Source organism: Rhinolophus ferrumequinum, chromosome 21 (assembly GCF_004115265.2).
Source record: "Rhinolophus ferrumequinum isolate MPI-CBG mRhiFer1 chromosome 21, mRhiFer1_v1.p, whole genome shotgun sequence".
Classification (NCBI taxonomy): Eukaryota; Metazoa; Chordata; class Mammalia; order Chiroptera; family Rhinolophidae; genus Rhinolophus; species Rhinolophus ferrumequinum.
The window spans coordinates 18,818,746-18,837,150 of record NC_046304.1 but is presented as its reverse complement, the minus strand read 5'-3'; the positions used below and the strand labels follow the sequence as shown (position 1 = coordinate 18,837,150).

The 18,405-nt window shown below is 44.2% G+C and overlaps 2 protein-coding genes and 1 long non-coding RNA gene across 9 annotated transcripts in view; 1 reads left to right on the top strand and 2 right to left on the bottom strand.

The window, feature by feature from the left end:
* The first annotated feature begins 52 nt into the window (after positions 1-52).
* LOC117012859 (uncharacterized) overlaps positions 53-18,405 on the top strand; it is a 26,088-nt gene continuing 7,735 nt past the window's right edge. The window contains exon 1 of the long non-coding RNA XR_004421237.1: positions 53-294. This is a non-coding gene — a long non-coding RNA (uncharacterized LOC117012859). The remainder of the gene's footprint in view (positions 295-18,405) is intronic.
* RSKR (ribosomal protein S6 kinase related) lies at positions 4,951-10,196 on the bottom strand. Of its 6 annotated transcripts, none has more exons than XM_033089341.1 (12): positions 9,826-10,196; positions 9,231-9,479; positions 9,053-9,136; positions 8,850-8,918; positions 8,410-8,479; positions 8,074-8,178; positions 7,854-7,894; positions 7,588-7,615; positions 7,405-7,494; positions 7,233-7,321; positions 6,994-7,110; positions 4,951-6,616 (listed from the first exon to the last, which is right to left on the bottom strand). In XM_033089341.1, the coding sequence occupies exons 1-12, from the start codon at positions 9,880-9,882 to the stop codon at positions 6,443-6,445; spliced, it is 1,173 nt and encodes a 390-aa protein (XP_032945232.1). In that variant the 5' UTR covers positions 9,883-10,196; the 3' UTR covers positions 4,951-6,442. The 6 variants fall into 6 exon arrangements, with proteins under 6 accessions (XP_032945232.1, XP_032945233.1, XP_032945229.1 ...); XM_033089342.1 differs by having other exon boundaries at positions 4,952-6,616; positions 7,000-7,110; XM_033089338.1 differs by having other exon boundaries at positions 4,953-6,554.
* The window catches only part of BLTP2 (bridge-like lipid transfer protein family member 2), a 24,431-nt gene continuing 16,649 nt past the window's right edge, over positions 10,624-18,405 (bottom strand). The window contains exons 27-39 of one of the 2 annotated variants that reach the window (XM_033089337.1): positions 16,453-16,552; positions 16,032-16,214; positions 15,543-15,664; positions 14,915-15,070; positions 14,710-14,831; positions 14,128-14,308; positions 13,381-13,467; positions 13,074-13,184; positions 12,799-12,934; positions 12,564-12,694; positions 12,297-12,398; positions 11,870-12,004; positions 10,624-11,440 (exon numbers count right to left, since the gene is read on the bottom strand). In XM_033089337.1, coding sequence (XP_032945228.1) covers positions 11,258-11,440; positions 11,870-12,004; positions 12,297-12,398; positions 12,564-12,694; positions 12,799-12,934; positions 13,074-13,184; positions 13,381-13,467; positions 14,128-14,308; positions 14,710-14,831; positions 14,915-15,070; positions 15,543-15,664; positions 16,032-16,214; positions 16,453-16,552 — 1,749 coding nt within the window. In that variant the 3' untranslated portion in view covers positions 10,624-11,257. Of the gene's footprint in view, positions 11,441-11,869; positions 12,005-12,296; positions 12,399-12,563; positions 12,695-12,798; positions 12,951-13,073; positions 13,185-13,380; positions 13,468-14,127; positions 14,309-14,709; positions 14,832-14,914; positions 15,071-15,542; positions 15,665-16,031; positions 16,215-16,452; positions 16,553-18,405 lie in introns of those variants that run through there. The other variant, XR_004421236.1, reaches the window with a different exon arrangement.

Genomic DNA, 18,405 nt, shown 5'->3' with positions numbered 1-18,405 from the left:
CCGGTTGGCGGTGGGCGGAGCCAGCGCAGGCCCCGCCCCGCCCCGCCCGACCCCTAGTCGCGCGTGTTCTCGCGGTGGACCCCTCACTACAGACGCAGGCTGCAGGGCAGGATGTGTGCTAGGCCTAAGGCCGGTACCTCATGTTGAGGAGGGTACCCAGGTAGCAGGGCCACCCTCAACCCTGTCAGAAAAGTTGTCTCCGTGTGGCCTGGCCTTAGGAAATCTTTTCAGGTTTCCCTTATTTACCTCGCGCCTTGACCAGAAAGAGCCGGCCAGGGAGTCTGGAAGGAAAAGGTGAGTGGAGCATTTTTTATTTAGGCTTGGTCAGTCCGCTCATAGGTCCTGCTTCGAAAATGGCCTGAGACGTAGTTCTCAACCCACGCTGTAATTTAACCGTTGAGAATTTTTTGTTATCTTGGGACTTACCTGAGCGCCTGCAATGAGTTTACTGGAACAATCGCTAACATGTATTGAACATTTACCATGTACCTGGCACTATGCCAGATGCTTTATATATATTAACTCTTTATATATAATATCTCACATACACACACGGAGATCCTTACTTCATAAGGATCTATGAAGTAGGTACCGTAAATATCCCCATTTTACAGACAAAACAACTGAATCATAGATCATGTAATTTGCCCAATGCAGGTAGTAAATAAGCCGTCAAGATTCCAGCTCAACTAGCAACTACTACTACATTCTCCTGTCGCTTGAATCCGCTCTGTATGGGAAATCTAGCCATTTAAGGTGGAATTGAGTCTTGGAAACAGCCTAAAGGTTAGCTATTGAAAGTTAATGATAAAGTATGTTCCTTTGAACATTTACAGCACCTTTACAATCTGAAGTCTTAATGAGTTTGGAAATGGCAATACTCCAAAGAGGAGGAACTATAATGTTATGAACTGCAAAGCCCACAGGGGTGGGTTCCTCTAGAACTGTGTTGTCCAATATTACAGCCACTAGCCACATGTGGCTATTGTGCACTTCATGTGTGGCTAGTCTAAATTGAGATGAGTTATAGGTATAAAATACAAACTAGATTTTGAAGACTTTGTATTTAAAATAATGTAAAATATCTTATTTTTAAAATATCATGTTGAAATATTGTAGATATATTGGGTTAAATAAAATACATTAGAATTAATTTCACCTGTTTCTTTTTACCTTTTAATGCAGCTACTAGCAAATTTAAAATTACTTACAGGTTTACATCTTTGTTGGACAACACTGCTCTAGAATCATAATGGTCTTAGCCTGCAGGCACTAGAAAAAACTGTTGCTTTATGGAAGGAAAACTGGGAGAAAGACAACATAACAGCACAAACTTGAGCCTGGGATTGCCCAAGACTCAGCAGAAGGAATCCCAAGATATATGTACTTAGGGTCAAAAAGACTTAGCAAAGAAAACAAAGGTGGGAAGTGACAGAAAAACCAAGACAGAAAACTCAAGTGCCAGCAGTAAACGCTTGTATTGTAGAAATGTATGAATTGAAATGCTTAGTTCTTGTTGCAGTTGGTATGTCAGATGCCAGGTGAGTAGCCAAAGGGATATGGCGCTTCCTGAAGCAATTTAAGAGGGATATGGAGGGGTAGATGAGAGGGAAAATACCATTGTAAATACGTAACATAAACAGAATTAGTTTGTTGTTGGTGTCTTGTATAATCTTTTTGATTTTAAAAATAATAGATGCTTTTTCTAGCAAGTGAAACAATACAATACAAAGATTAAAGGCAAAGGTTCCCCTGAATGAGGTAACCAATAGTGTGTACACCTTTATAAGAACATATACATACACACACAGGTTTTGTGTTTATTTATACACGCACACATTTTCCCCCAAAAAATTGTGCAGAATGGGGTCTCAAGTTGAGATCTTTTCTTGTCTTTCCACTTGCATTACCCCTCTTTCCCTTTCATGTTCTCTTTTTCACATTCTCTGTCTCACATACACACACGGAGAGGAAGAAGGCATTGAGTCCTTTACAAAAATGGCATTTCTTGGGCAGACAGGTGGCTCAGTTGGTTAGAGTGCAAGCTCTGGGCAATGGGGCTGCTGGCTCAATTTCCACATGGGCCAGTGAGCTGCACCCTCCTCAACTAGAATGAAGTCAGTGAGCTGCCGCTCAGCTCCCAGGTGACCAGATGGCTCGGTTGGAGCACAGGCTCTCAACCACAAGGTTGTTGGTTCGACTCCCACAAGGGATGGTGAGCTGCGCCCCCTGCAACTAACAACGGGCAACTGGACCTGGAGCTGAGCTGTGCCCTCCACAACTAAGATTGGAAGGCCAACAACTTGACTTGGAAAAATCCCAGAAGTACACACTGTTCCCCAATAAAGTCCTGTTCCCCTTCACGCTCCCCCAAAAAAAAATCTTTAAAAAAAAAAAGGCATTTCTTAGACTTCTGCATTTTTTTCCTCATTTGATGTATAGATCCTTCTAAGTCAACTGATACAGATTTATGAATTTGTCACTTCATATTCCTGGCCCTTAAAAAAGAAATAGGTTCTTTTCTAAGAGTTCTGTTATAGACATTAACTGTCATCACATTACAGTATTTTTTTTTTTTTTTGTCTATTGACTTTATTAATGGTATCTTTGGCCACACAAAGATCAAACTTATGTGGTCAAAATGTTTATCTTTCCTTTCAGAGCATGTGGATTTCTTATCTTGAGTCATTCATTCATCAAATTTTGATGTCACTGTTCTCCTTTTTTATAGTGCTTTCATTTTCTGTCTTGGTTTACACATCTCCTCCAGTGATTGATTGTAGGTCTAGTCTCCCAAATGTTCTTCTAAGATTCCTAATGTTTTGATGATCACATTCAAAGCCTTAATGTATCTGGAAATAAGTTTTGTTTGTGATATAAAGTAGGGATCCAACTAAAAACAATTGTAGCTTTTAAATTTTAGGATTAGACATTACTTATTTTGTAAAAATCCAATTACATAACCCGAATCAGCCACTCAGAAGTATCCACCAGGCAGTGCTTCTGAGTGAACTCAAGGATGAAACTGGAACGATTAGCCTTGCTCCTGAGTATAATGGAGTACTGCACCAAGGAGGCAGTGTCAACAGCTCCATAAACCAGCAAAACTCAGAGAGAGGCCAAAGAAATCAGAAATAACATGTTCTCAGAATATAAGCAAAACCAGAGAAGAAGAAGATAGCATGCTTTTTGGTAAATAAAATAATCATTCCTGATTAATCTATTAGAACTCTTCATTGGGGTTGTACTAGTTTGCTAGGGCTGCCATAACAAAATACCACAGACTGCCTGGCTTAAACAACAAAAATTTATTTTCTCACAATTCTGGAGGCTAGAAATCTGGGATCAGGATGTCAGCAGGGTTGGTGTCTTCTGAGACCTTTCTCATTGGCTTGCAGATGGCTGTCAATCTTATCTTCACGTGGTCTTATCTCTGTGTGTCTGTGTCCTAATTTCTTCTTTATAAGGATACCAATCAGATTGTGTTAGGGCCCACCCTATCTCCAAATACAGTTACATTCTGAAGTACTAGAGGTTAAGACTTCAACATATGAATGGGGTGGGGGGGTGACACAATTCACCACATAACAGAGGTTAATAATGCAATGAGTATGATTTTACTTAATTTTTTTAAAATGCTTTGACAAAAGTTTTATATTGAAGACTTTAAAGAAGTAACCAAGGAAGTGAGATTACCAGTCTGTTCAATCAGTGAACAAGTAAACAAATGAACAGTTCAATGTATGATAAAGCAACTTAGGTTAGAGGTAAAAATCTACAATGTAGAACTACAGACACTTTTCTAGAAGAATATAAGAACTGGTGTTGAGACTAATCTTAAACTCTTACAAAAGACAGAAGGGAGTACAGAGTAAAATATCCATATTTACAGGTGTATCTATTTTCTTCTAGGTAATGAAAAATCAAATCACAGGGTTAAACTTAAACTATCATTTCAGGCTTTATATAAAAAAAATTTTTTTTATTTATAGATGATGTAATACAGAATTGTACACCTGAAATCTATGTAATTTTACTAAGAATTGTCACCCCAATAAATTTAAAAAAAATTTTTTTTAAGTGAATTGAATGTAAATAAGTAAAAAATATTATATTTATAGGTCAGTGATTCTGAATGGGAGTGGAGGGTAGCTGGAAGGAACGTCTTCCAGGGATGAACATACCAAAACTAAGGGGTGGGGGCAGTGCTTTTTTCAAATTATACTTTCTGAAACTTTGATTTTTCTATCACCCCTCCACTCTATCCTGAAAATCACTGCTGCAGTGCACCACGGATGGAAGAGAGTATGTTAATAATGTCCTTATTTGGTAAGAAATTATTCAAACTACACTTACATCATCATGGCCTCTAAGCAATCTAATTTGTCCTAGGAAAGAAACTCTAGTGACATTATGTCAACCATGTCCTAAAGACCTTAACCCAATATGCTGCTGTGACCAGAGAGGCTATGGAATATTGGGTTATGGTGGGTTACCTGAACATTAATTAACATTGGGCCAGACACACAGTATCATAAAATCATACGTATCTGCCCTTTGGAAAAGCGTTACAGAAATCTGAAACCCATTTCCCACAATTAAGGACCAGTGACTGTCAACCCCTCATTTTATACATAGGAAACAAAGATCCAGAGAGATTAAAATGACTTGTGTAAAGACACTGAGACAGTTATTGGTGAGGCACCAGGTCTCCTAAATTCCAATCTATGACTCTTAACTACTATTTTAGAAACCATTAATTCCTATTTCTAGTATGCAGGATTTTTATCCAATGTGCAGTTCTGGTCACTACAACTTAAAATAAATGTAATAAAGCAAAAAAAAAAATGCCTAAAGAGAAACAAACGAGATAATCAGAAGGATTAAGGATACATTCTTTAATTTATTTATATTCTCATTCCAGAAAGTCTTACAAAGATGCAAATAATATAGTAAGATAAAGATTAAAACATAGGAAAATGAGAATTAGGAAAATAAAGTAGAAAAGGAAGATGAAACCAAGAATGTAGCTATCATACAAAATATATAACATGAAGTTCTAAACAGTTGCTGGAGGTGGGCCATAAACTGGCTCTAAGTAGTCTAGCATCAATATGAAGAGAAAAATAGTCAGTTGAATAGTCAGTGTCTTTAAGGTAAAATCCAAACAGCAATTCAGGAAAAGCATAACTGGATTCAGAGAAAAATTCTCCTATGTATTTTTAAATAGAACATTATGAATTATAATCATTACCCTTTACAGTATCCACAACAATTAAGTTTCATAGAGATTTGATACGGATTGCCAAAAGTGCAATCCAGACAAGGTAATTCTACAGAGACCACTAAAATGCTAGCTATGTACAAGGGAAAATCTGGCTTAATCCAGGGACAGAATTAATAGAAGTACACAGAGTACTTTCCAGACTCTCTGGAAAGACATCAAATATAACTGAAGACTAGCAAAAATGAAGATTTTGAGAAGTTAGAAAAATGAAGTCATAAAGCCCAGAGATGTATACAAATTTTAGGTCCAGGTGATTTTCCTTACTAAAGGAAAAAGGTTCTTAAATCTTAAGGTTGATATCATGTCTCTTAATTCCTTGGTTTGCCCATTAGAAACTAATTCCTGGGCTGTCTAGAGCAATGATCAATTTAAGAATCCTTATGTTTTTCAAAGGTTTTATTTTGGAAAATATTTGGATAGCTATTCCAGTTACCCCTAGAGAAGACATTTAACCCACCCGTGTTTCAGTTCCTATTCTCTTCCTCACATTAAGCTATTAGATTCACTTTTCAAATTTTTAAAAATTAAATTTATCACAGACTAAATTTATCTTTGAGCCCTCAGAATCATATGTTTTAGCTGCATGTTTAGGGGTTGAAATGTCAGCTTTTGAGACCTCTGAAAAATATTCATACTGCTTCTGACAAGCCTGTTAAACACATAAATAGCATCTTGGGAAACCATGAAGTGTCACTGCTCAAGAAAGGAAACATGGTAGAGAAACAAGGAGAGGGAAAAGTGGAATAAGCCTCTGGCTCAAAGCTTCAGGGTATGAGCACTGGAGAAATGAAGCCGAGGAAAAGATCAACGCTCTGATCTGAGAGGTTTGAGGTGGGTTGTATGACAGGGGAAGGGCTAGGGCCAGCTGTGGCTGCCAGTAGTGGAATGCCCAAGACGTGAACTCTGGTCCAATGCCTAGAAGAACAGAATGGTAAGAGGCTACAGAGTGAAAACAAACTGGCTCATCGAGGTGGTCACACTGAGTTGGCAGTGGAGGAGATCCTCAAGTTCCCAGGTGGGCCCCAATCTACAGTAGCGGGGCTCAAGCAAGGCTAGGGGCGTGGACCAGGTAGGACTCCAGGTGACAGTCAAAGTCCTTGAAGAGCATGGACTCCAATGGGCACAGCTGGCTAGTTTGTGTCTCCGGGACAAAGTTCATTGGCTGCTTCCGTAGGAGCTCTGGGTCAAAGGCCACACCCCGAAAGAAAGGGTGGACCTGGAAGTGATGCAAATGGCGTAGCCGCTGGAGGGGATTCTGGCATAAGAGCTGAAGAGAAATAGAGCATGAAGCCTGAGGGACTGGTATAGGAAAGGAGCTGAACAGAGAAGCTGGAAAAGGAAAACAAAAGTTCATGGAGCTGTGGAGGGCAGGACAAACCCTAAAGAGGAAAGGATTTGTAAAAGAGGGAAACAGGCTAATTCAGGGGCAAAGGTAGGAATAAAGGAGCTGTGTTGGTAAGAAATCAGCACTGGCCCACCTCTCTCAGAAGTGACCTGTTTGTCAGAGACGGGGAGGAGATTTGGAGGACCAGGAAACAGGAAACAGTGAAGTGCTGGTTAGAGGACACCTAGAGGACACCTTGATCAAGTTGGAGCCGCCCCACACCTCCCATAAAAACAATCAGAAGAATGGGGAAATACCACTTCAAAGACAGGGAAAGCAGCGAGTGAATGGTTTGGTAGTCAAAAAGGAAAGTCGTGCTCACCCTTACCTCATGGAGCAGAAGTGAGAGCCCCTGGTTAAGGTAAGCTGGGATCTCAGGGTCACAGTGGGTCACACTTGCCAACATGGCCACATGATCTCTCTCTGCAGCCACTGGGAACTGAGTTCAGGGGTTGGGAGGGTATCATTCCTTAGTAGGAATAAGGCAAGGTTCCTAAGGTCTTCCTTCTTCCCACCACAGGGCAAAGCTCTCTTTGCCCAGCATCACTACCATGCTCTCACCTGTCCAGTTGCCAGAGAGAAAAGCAAGACACCCAGAGACCACCAATCAGCAGCATGGTTGTAAGGCCCGCCACTCAGGACCTCTGGGGCTACAGATTTGAAAGATACTTGTCATTGACATCTGTTGGCTATCCTCCTGCCCAGTGCTTACCCACCAGCTTTGATCTCTTACCCATGTATTGAAGAGTGCCACAGATAGTATAGGCTCGAGCTCCCTGGGGCAGGTGGCGGGACAGACCAAAGTCTGTCAGTTTTAGATGTCCTATAACAGATAACCCAACAGCACCACTCTATTTCACCCTTCATCAGCCATGACATAGTCCCACACTGAAGGGGCTAGGGAAAAAGGACTTACCTCGTTCATCCAGAAGGATATTCTCCATCTGAAAAATCACAGGTGAGAAATTATTCATCTTTCTTTCAACCCTCTTTCATCATGTATACCCCCCCGCTGAAAATGCCCTCCTCAGCATTTACGTCTATACTTGGAGGGCCCTTACCCAAAGCCTTAGCACCCAGGAGGGCCCCATGGTCAACTGTTCTCAGCTTCCTCCTGCCTTCTTGGACCTGTGAGACGTCTTACTGAGGCCCCTCCTCAGACAAAGAAAAAAAGCACTGTACCTTCACATCTCGATGGATGATGCCCAAGTCATGGAGATAGCCTGTGGATGACAGCAATCATGGGATACACTGACGCTCTCCAGTCCGTTCCAATTGCCCTGATAGCCCTACCACATCCCTACCCCTGTTCTTTGACCTCCAGAGTTAATACCAATTCTCTTATTTCTCACCCACCCCTTAATTCTTCCCCTATTTCCATTACCCGCCCTATTTCACTTACACAGCACCAGGACCAGCTCAGCAGCAAAGAGACGGATGGAAGCCTCAGCAAAGCAGCCAACAGTGGACCACAGAGAGTACAGATCTGTGCTGCAGTAGCTACACACTGCAAAGCACCAAAAGTCTAGGCAATATTTGGGGCCACTGTGCCTGGGCTTGAGGCATTGTAGGCCTCCTGCCCAAACGGATGCCACCTGCAATTCCCTCTCCTTTTGGGAGAGAGCAGTGCTGTGAGAAGGGGAATAGAGCAAAGGCAGAACAAGCCAAAGGGTTGGGTAATCTCAGGTGGGGAATAGGGTAGAAGGACCCTTGGAAATGAGAGAGGCCAGTCACTCACTAATGAAGAGGTGCCGTTTTCCCTGCCAGCTGTCCCCCAAACCGTGTACAAAAGGATGGTTGATCTGTCGCTAGGGATGAAGAAAACAGGAAGAGGAGGATCACTGAGGATCAAGGCAGCCAAGAAGTCAGAATATACCTACTTGTGCAGAAAGGGAGCTGCTGCCCCACCTCTCAGTTCAGGTGAACTAAACTGGGACTGCCTGTCTGATAATCCAGGAACCAGCATACTACTAAGGAACACACCGGGGCGTGTTGGAGAGACTTCCCTGCAAGACCCAGAATAACTGCTGGTAGTTACTTTTCCCAGGATCTACTTTGGTTGAAGCAGAGGAAGGGGCAGAACCAGGAAGAGCAGGACAGTTGGACAAGAAAGGAACTTTCTCCACCTGTGTTTTACAGTAGTTCTTCCTAGGCTCCTTTCCAGGGCTCTGTGCATACCTGGATGCTAACCTCCTCTTTGCACTGCCTCAGGACGTCCCTCTGGAGGACCCTGACCTTGGGCACCACCTATAAAAGAGAAGTGATGACTCCTAGAGGGGAATACGTAGTGTTATTGAATTGTTTATTCCTCCTAACCTTTCTGGAACCAAGACTGGAGGCAAGAACTAGAGAATAATGTGGACGAGTACCTAGGTCCCTACCTTCACTGCAAATACTGCTTTCCGGCCACAATCTAGCACCTTGAAGACAGTTCCAAAGGAGCCTTTAGCCACAAGGCCTAAAATCTGTACAGAAAAGTGGAGAACAGGGCAATTGAGACTGGTCATTTTTAAATTTACCCCCAAGACTGAGACCCCTTCAGGGATTTCGTTGACCTACCTTCAGCTGCTGATGCTCCCTAAGGGGTCTAATGGGAAACTCGGGCAGAAAGAGGTTGATGCACTGAGGCACTGGCCACTCAGACAGAGGCTTCTCTACCAGCAGCGGGGCTGGCTCCAGGAGCTGCTGGTGCAGGCACTGAGGCTCCCGCGGTCTCCACAGGTCTTCCAGACCTGACCTGGTGGTCCCCACACCGGACCAGAGGCTCTTCCAGCCTTGGACCCTGGGGCCCTGGATGTTGCCACCCTGCTGAGAACCAGGGGAGCCACTCTGAAAACATCTGCTCCAGAGGCATTACAGGTTCTGCCCGTCTGAGCAGGCACTCCCTGAAATCCCAACCCTAGAGATACCCTTTGCTTTGGCCACGGCCTAGATTTCCTGGACGCAATTCAAATCCTCTAGGAAAGCAGTATTTGTATATTTTCCTTATGAGGCATCAAAGATGCAGCCTGCACCTCCAGTATGGGGCTGGGATACTTGTTCAGTATAGCCTCCCTGCCCTCCCCCGACGTTGGCATCTTCACCAGTCACTCCCAGGCCTCTCAAGCCTCGGCCTCCTTCGCCTCCCCTCAGGTCGCCAGTGCCCACAGCCTACCTTATGAGGAACGGCCACCTGGCGATGTTGCCCCTGCCGACAGCGCACTGTTCCCATCTCCAGCCTCTGCCTCGGCTCCCGCTACATCTGCTGTCCCAGTTACATAAGCAGTTCCTCCCTGTCATGCTGCATCACAAGAGCCCCGCCTCTGCCTTGCTGTTCATGACTAGAAATGCAAGTGATGCGGCCACACCTCACTCTTATCCCCAAATCCTATCACCCCTGCTTAAAAATAGGTTTATAGGGCTGGTCCGGTGGCTCAGGCGGTTGGGGCTCCATGCTCCTAACTCGGAAGGCTGCTGGTTCGATTCCCACATGGGCCAGTGGGCTATCAACCACAACGTTGCCAGTTCAATTCCTCGACTCCCACAAGGGATGGTGGGCAGCGCCCCCTGCAACTAGCAACGGCAACTAGACCTGGAGCTGAGCTGCGCCCTTCACAACTAAGAAAGGACAACTTGAAGCTGAACGGCACCCTCCACTAAAATTGAAAGGACAACTTGACTTGGAAAAAAAGCCTGGAAGTACACACTGTTCCCCAATAAAATCCTGTTCCCCTTCCCCAATAAAATCTTTAAAAAAGAAAATAGGTTTATAGCCAGAACTAAAATGTGCAGAGACCTATCAGCATGGGGCCGGTATCACTAGAGCTGGGAAATATGTGACAGTTTCAGGCAGGAAAGAAGCCACCCTCACGAGTGGAAGCTAGAGGATGTGTCTGAGGTTGATGGAAGGGAAGGATACAGACAGGTTGAACCCATGTACTCAATGCACACACACACACACACAAAAACAGCATCAAATTTAAAATATATTTTTTCTTTTTAAATCATTTTCTTATGATTTTCCAGGGCATACCCCAGGGGGACCCATGGCCAGCCCTGGCTCCTATTGCCATCTCCCCAAGTGAACTTGGCACAGATTGGGGAGGGCTGATTCCCCCCAGGACACTAATACATCTTTCATACAAGGCAGTGGAACGAGGGACAAAAGATCAGCCCTCCCCCACTACCCTTCTGGCACGGGAAAAGCAGTTACACTTAAGAGAAATATATACATATATGTATATATATTCATATATATATGTCTTTATAAAAATTTATCATACTTGATCAGAACTGTCCCCCGTCTTTTCAGTTGACCCCAAGGGAACCAGATCCTAGCCCTGGGGCCATTCCCTGCGTCCTACTCTCTCGATGCCTCTCTGGCCCTGGGCCTGCTGCTGAGTGCGCGGTAGAACTCAGCATTATCATCCACCATGCTCTGCAGAGAATAGGCCGGCTGCTAAAGAGTAGTTCCTCTCTCCACAGTACCTGTGGGCTCCTAACCCTCATAAATCCTGATGGATGAAGGGAAGCACCTCCCACCCACAAGTCCCTGGGGCCTGAGCCAGAGTCAGATCCTGTACTGCAGCCACTCCTGGATTGCTGGGTCACTTGCGCCTGCCAAAGATGGACTTCTTGCCAGGGTTCTTGTTGCCCACACTTAAACCAATGAGGAGCCGGGCTTTCTCCTCCTCTTCCTGTTGTTGCATGTTGAGGTCTGATTTAGTTTCTAGCTTTCCACGGACCTCAGACCCTGTTGCAGGCTTCAGTCTTAACTTCTCTTTGATTACCTGAGAGGTTAGAAAGGAGTAAAACGGAAGGTAAATATTAGTGGAACAGGCAGAACAAATCACAGTGAAAACCAAGTCAATAAAGATTTATTAAACTTACATGAAGGCACAATGGGGAAATTCAAATCCTAAAATGATCTCTGCTTTCAAGAAGCTTACAGTCTAATTAGAACCCATTCTAAACCCCGCAGTTGTGTCAAGCCCCCAGTTCCCTAAAAATCAACAGTAGTTAACGTATGTGAAACATTCAGGAAATACTCAATTTAATCACCTAAGCAAAATCAAGGAAAGGTCAGGGATAGGAGCTGCGCACTTCATTAACCTGCCCCATCCCAAGGCTGCTTGTTAATACAGTGAAATCGTCCTGAACAGAGAGGATCTGCCTGCCAGCTCCTGCTAACCGAACAGCCATGAACTCTGCTGGGATACCTGGGCCACCAGGGCTTTGCGGCTGTCCCTCTTGACAGCCATGGCAAAGTCTAGCCATGTCCACGTGTTGTTGTGGTACTCCAGACAGGGTAACACCAGGTTAAGGTCACCCCAATCCACACTGTTCTTCTCACCCTGCAAGAGAAGGATGGGGCGGGGAAAGATGATGGGAAAAAGCATAGCAGCTGCCAAGTTTAGTGCAAGCCAGTGCTTGAGTCCAAGTGCCTTCCTGCAGCAGTAACCTACAGATCCTGATTTCCCCTCACCTTAGTCTGGTAATGGTACTGAGTCCTGAGGGGAGCAGAGGAAACATTTACCACCCGCAGGCCAGCTTCACAAGATGAACTATCTCCCTATCCTTAATCTCTGAGGCCCTTATCTGGTTCCTTTCCCACCCTATTCTAGAAAGTGCTGGGGAGGAGCAGACCTTGTAGCTGACACACAGTGGAACCTGTGGAATCTTTATGTAGATGAAGGAGTTGTTCATGGCAGCTCGCTCTTTCATCTTGTCAATGTCATCGACAGGGTGCTAGGAAAGAAAGTGAGTCCCTGAAATCATCAGAAGAAACTCAGGACCCCAAGCATCTCTCTCTCTCTTCACCCCTGGAGTAGACTCAAAGGCAACAGAAGAAATCCCCAGCCAGGCCAGAGTACCCAAGACTTCCGTTTTTCTATCATCGAGCATGTCCGGTACCTCAGGGGCTTTGCGAAATGACCTTCTGACCCCAGAACTCCGATTCAAGCCCTGGGCCACACCCTTCCCAGGGCCCAGAGCTGCTGCATCGTCTGTAGCCATCAGCTGCCGAGGCTTCACCACGGGTATTCCTGTGAAAAAGCAAGCACACCAGCTGTTGTCCTCTTTCTGAAGCTTCAGCTGTCTCTGAGGCTGCTACTCCAGTCTTCTGGAGCTCCACCATAAAAGTTCTCACCAGTAGTCACCAGTTTGGACTTATCTTCTTCATCACCAACCTCATCATCTTCCACACTTCGGCCAGGAAAGAAAAAGCCCATTATTCTATGGAAGAACTGGTGGGTCAGCTGGATGGTGAGAGGCACCACATTTACCTAAAGAGGAAAAAGGCTGAAGAAGCAATTAAGCTCAGACATCATCCCTCGGTTTACCTACCCCTAACAGCATAACATAACACACAGATAGTTTTTGACTACCCTTTGTTCCTGGGTCCCCCAAAGACTGTTTACTAACCTCAAAGTGCTCCTTAACAGAGATACCCCCAACAGGGGGCCGGACTTTGCTGAAGAGGCGGAGGGCTAGCTGTCGCCCAGACTGGCAGGAGCTCTGGGGCCGCAGGACTACCTGTAAGGTAAGAGTATAAATCAACCCACGAATCCTCTGCAGACTGAGAGGAAAAGCAATGGTCTTGTTAAGATGGACCAGCTGTCACCATCTCAGATCACCACATCGTTTCCCATAGTGGGTTTATGGGGAAGGACCGAAATGCCCTGTACTAGGAAGTATGTGAATGGGTTAGGAACAGGGAAATGAAACTTGCCTTATAGACAGCATTGGGGAGGAGGTTGTTCATAGTGAACCAGCCCAACTCCAGAAGATGTTCTGCTGTGTCGTCAGACTTGTTCACCTATAAAGACAGATTCCCCCCAACCCCAATCCACTATAAGAAACCTTTCTCAGGAGCTTGCTAGAGAATTGCTACATATCCTATTTGCTTTCAGGTTCTCCATATGCCTAAGCCCAACCTGTGATATCTCTTTCAACGTCATACAGTTAACGTACCCTCTAATCCAGTGTTTCTCATGGTGCTACAGACCAGGACACTAAATACCAGTAGTACTTTCCAGTCACTGTGACATTCAAAAATTACTCATTTCCAAATATTGGGTGGTGCGGGGGGAGTGCTGGGTAATGAACAGTATCCTGTCTCCTCCATGCCATGGGTAATTGCAGGCAAGCTGAATGCCAGTATAGAGTTAATGATTCGATTCCAAGTGGGACTTGGAAGAATATGTTCCTCTGGGGCCATATTTCTAGGGATAATCTTCTTCAATAAAGGAAGCATTTGATCAACCTTATCTATATCTGTATTATTTAATATTACAAGTAGATGTATCTAAGGGAAACTCTGCTTGTGTTTCATTAATAATCTTTAATACCATCATTAATAGTCCTATAATAATTAGTCTCTTTTTGTTTATCTCTTTTTAGTAAATTAGATTCCTGAGATAGGTCAGTGCCTCTCGATACACTTGCCTGTGTGTGGCTGTGTATATATACCCAGTACCTTGCTATAGAGGAAGCGCTGCAGCTCCAGTTCAGCAATCCCTAGTTGTCCATCTTCCTCTGTCAGGCGCCATCGTGCCTGAGCAAAGTAGAACTCAGTGCGACGGACCACACTCACATCTTCCTGCTGCTTTCGCAGCTCCATCTTGTTAGCCTGTTGCAACTGGAAATCCTTAAAACACCTATAAATGAACAGGAGGGTCAAAGCCAATAAAGGCAACAGCATTTGGGTTGGGGATGGGGTGGAATGCTCCAGAATGATGCAGGAAGTAAACCCAGAGATGGACCTATTCTGGAACGGCTATTCTCTAACTAAATTTTTTTTCACTGGATTCATCGCTCCTCACACCCTGGGCCATGGGAACACAAATCCCATCTTTCAGTTCTATAGCTTTTTGGTGAAGTAATCTCTTCCCACTAATAACCCCTACGATTATATCTGCAATTATGTTCCTTATGGAGGGGCCTGAATCTACTACATCAGCCTTGGATAATGCACACTAGACCTGAACATGGGCAAGGAATAGAAATTGATTCCAGGTAGGGAACTGGAAAAGGGCAGGGAAAGAATGTTCTGTGGCACCTGATGAGGATATTAAGCTCTTCACTTTCCAGCTGTAGATTGGCCTTCTCCTGGTTTAGCTGCAACTGAAGCTTTTGATTCAGGTCAAACAGGTTCTCATTCTTGCTGTCATCCTGCAAAGACTAGGGAGCCAGGACAGGAGAAACTGAGGAGATCTCCCTCACCCTAAGAGACCTCCTTGTCCTCAGACCACCCAAGTGACTACCTTCATGATAGAATACATCTGCTTTTCCAGCTGCCGTATCTGGGCCACATGCTGCCGCACGGCCTCCTGCAAGTGTAATATGCTGCTGCGCTGCTCCTCAGGATTGCTAGAAATTTCAAGTTGGAACCTGACCCGCTGCTTCTTCTCACTGTGCTCCTAAAGGAATGGAAAAGGAAAGGAACAAGATTTTCTAATAGACACGCCTTGTAGTAAAGTGAAATAGAGAAAGGAACAATAGATGAGGATTTTTTCTGGAAAGCTCACTTTTATCTGTTACTATTAGTAGCAAGAGTAAGGGGCAGGCAAATGCAAAAGACTGGGCACTGGATTTCACAATAAGCCAGTCCCACAGCATAAGGATAGAAGTGGGAAGTAGTGACTGTTTTTAGAGGTATTTAAGTGACTGAGCAGAGAACTCACCAAGAAAAACAAACAAGCCTACAGTCTCAGTGACACTCAGAGCTTTTTTAGATAAGTGAAATTTCAACTGCTGCTGCTGACTAATAAATGGTGTGCCAACCACAGCCCCTGTTCAGTTTGAAGCATGGCTTTCCTTAACTCCACATAAAGCACAAGGTCTGGCAGTTCCTGTGAGGCTAAGGGGTATTCTATAAGGGCCTATGCTCACCTTCCTCTTGGGTTCCACGTGGAGCAGCAGGTTGTTGACAATGTCCAGGATCATGGCATACTGAGCTGGGTTGGTGGAGATTTCCAGCTCATGATGGATGAGGGTGAAGGTATCCACAGCCCCTAGGTAATTGTTAGCAGCTAAATAAGAGGCTCAAGTTTCTCCTTAAATATCTACCCCATCTCCTAATCCCTATTTGGAACCACTCCTGATAGTTAAGCCCATAAAAGGTTTTGGTGAGAAGTGCTCATGAGTAGAAATATATTTGCTTGTTTCAAAATAAAACAATACCCATTCTTCCAAGTTTCCTCCAAGAGCACAGGATATTCTCTCATGGCAGAACTTACATAACGTAGAGCAAAGTGAAATGTTAATGCCGAGTGCAGAGTGGGACTTTTAATATCACTAGTGCCCCTAAACCACTTACGAAATAACTACTTTCATTAACTTCCCTGGTCCCCTCCTAAAAGCCTTTCAAGCCCTGAATACCTTCCTGCTTCTTTAGGAGATCTTCCTTTTCCTGGTTCTCACGGACCTCAGGTGGCTTAATCTGAGTCGCCAGCTCAGGATCAATGTCATGGCTGTAACTAATATAGTACATTCGGCAGTTGCAGCGTGAAATGATCCGCTGGACTTGCTGGGCTTGTTGTGCCTCAGCTGGTTGGTTCCAATCTGGGAAGAGGTGGGAAAGAGATAAGAGAAAGACATTCTCAATAGAGGTATTGTGAGAGCCTCCCAGCTAGTTATATGTGATATCTAGGGAACTCCAGACACTTGCTTTCAACCCAGCCTAACACAAAATGGTCCTACTCCAGCATATATATCGATCTTAAGAGTAGGGAAGGAAATCAGGCTCCTCTGGGCCACACATCTGCTCCTAACCATATATGGGGAAGAGGGGAGAGCTGACCTGTGGTGGTGGTAACCATGCCTCCCACTGCCTGCCCGCTCTCCATCAGCTCCTGCACAGAGTCCAGACTACGCTGCCGGTGCTCCTCGATATTCTTCACCTGAAGACAGAGATACAGGCACCTTTGACTCGGGGGATCAGTCGCTTGTCCTGGCCAACTGGGTCATAGATCTCCATGATGCAAGCAGTTATACTTACTGTCTAGACTTCCACTTCCTAGCATAGCTTGAAGGATTTCCCAGGGTAGAGAACATATTGTCTCTCTCCTGGCCTAAACCACCCAAATTCTTGAAACCCAACTGAGTTACATGCACATTTTGCCAGGCCCACAGGCCTCAGACCAGAAAAACAAGCCAAGGTTAAAAATCAAGTCATGTCCCACCTCACCCCTATTAGGATAGCTACTATCCAAACAATGAAAACATAACAAGTGTTGGCAAGGATGTGCAGAAATTGGAACCACTGGGCACCATTGGTGGGAATGTAATGGTACAGCCACTGTGGAAAACAGGATGGCAGTTCCTCAAAAAATTAAAAACTAGAATTACTATATGATTCAGTAATTCCACTTCTGGATATAGACCCAAAAGAACTGAAAACAGGGTCTCAAAAAGATATTTGTACACCCATGTTCATAACAGCATAATTCACAATTGCTAAAATATGGGAGCAACCCAAGTGTCCATCAATGGATGAATAAGCAGTTTGTGGTATATACATAGAATGTAATATTCATCCTTAAAAAGGGAATTCTGACACGTTCTGTAACATGGATGAACCTTGAGGACATTATACTAAGTGAAATAAGCCACACACACACACACATACACACACACACACACACACACAGCATGACTCCACTTACATGAGGTACTTAAGAGTAGCTGAAATCATAGACACGGAAAGTAGAATGGTGGTTGTCAAGGACTGGGGGAAAAGTGAGGTGCGGAGTTATTGTTTAATGAGTACAGAGTTTCCGTTTTATAAGATAAACAGAGTTACAGAGATGGATTGTGGTGATGGTTGCATTAACACTATGAATGTCTTTAACACCACTGAACTGTACACTTAAAATGGTTAAGAGGATAAACTTTATGTTAATGTATTTTTTACAATTTAAAAAATGGGGGGGAAAATCATGTCATGGGCAAAATTTTCATCAGCCAAAATTTCCTACCCACGTTAGTATTCATGTATTTGTGTTCCTGCTATTTTCTGTCTTCAGACAGACAACCACTCTGTACTGTTGCCATGAGGAAAGGGGACTGAATTTTCTTGACTCTCTCTGCCTAGCTGAAGTCAAAGTGAATAGAAGACCATAAGCAGATCTGCCAAGTCACAAAAAAATTTATATAGGAAAGGCAAGATCGAAGTCCCTTCCACCTAAGCCAAGGACATTCCACTCTAACACTGATATCACAGCCTAAGAGGGAAAAAGAAAGCTTCACTTGTAAAAGAAGGCATACCTAAAAGAAGCAGAGGCCCAGAAAATGCCAGAAAGATAGCTCCTGCATAGTTCATCCTGCCCACTTCTGGGTGAGTAGTGAACACCTCCTGTGCCTACCTCCCAAGACCACTGGTAAAGGGCACTGCTTGCCTGAACCACAGTTGTAATACAGTAGCATGATCTCCCATATTACCAAAAACCTGACCCTTACTGAGCTTGACATCTGATTAAATGCTTATTACCGCTTATATAATAATTACACTTGAGGTTGCCGGGATGGAGCCCCAAGGTCATTGAGTATAAGCACCAGCCGGGGAGGAGGGAAGACTTTATCCCCATTGAATAGAATGGCAAATGGTATTATCACATTGGTCCTTATCAGATGTAGTTGGATCTAGTAACTCATTTGGGTGTACCATCCCAGCACAATGGGAACACTTAATACCTGCTAAATAAGTAACGACAATGTAGAATATTGGCTACGTACATCTCATAACCATTGGATC

Coding starts and splice junctions, on each gene's coding strand:
- RSKR (XM_033089338.1), bottom strand. CDS start 9,882: ATGGGAACAGTGCGCTGTCGGCAGGGGCAACATCGCCAGGTGGCCGTT. Junction 9,137..9,230: donor GGGAGCATCAGCAGCTGAAG/GTAGGTCAACGA, acceptor TTTTCTGTACAG/ATTTTAGGCCTTGTGGCTAA. Junction 8,480..8,849: donor AAGAGGAGGTTAGCATCCAG/GTATGCACAGAG, acceptor CTTCATCCCTAG/CGACAGATCAACCATCCTTT.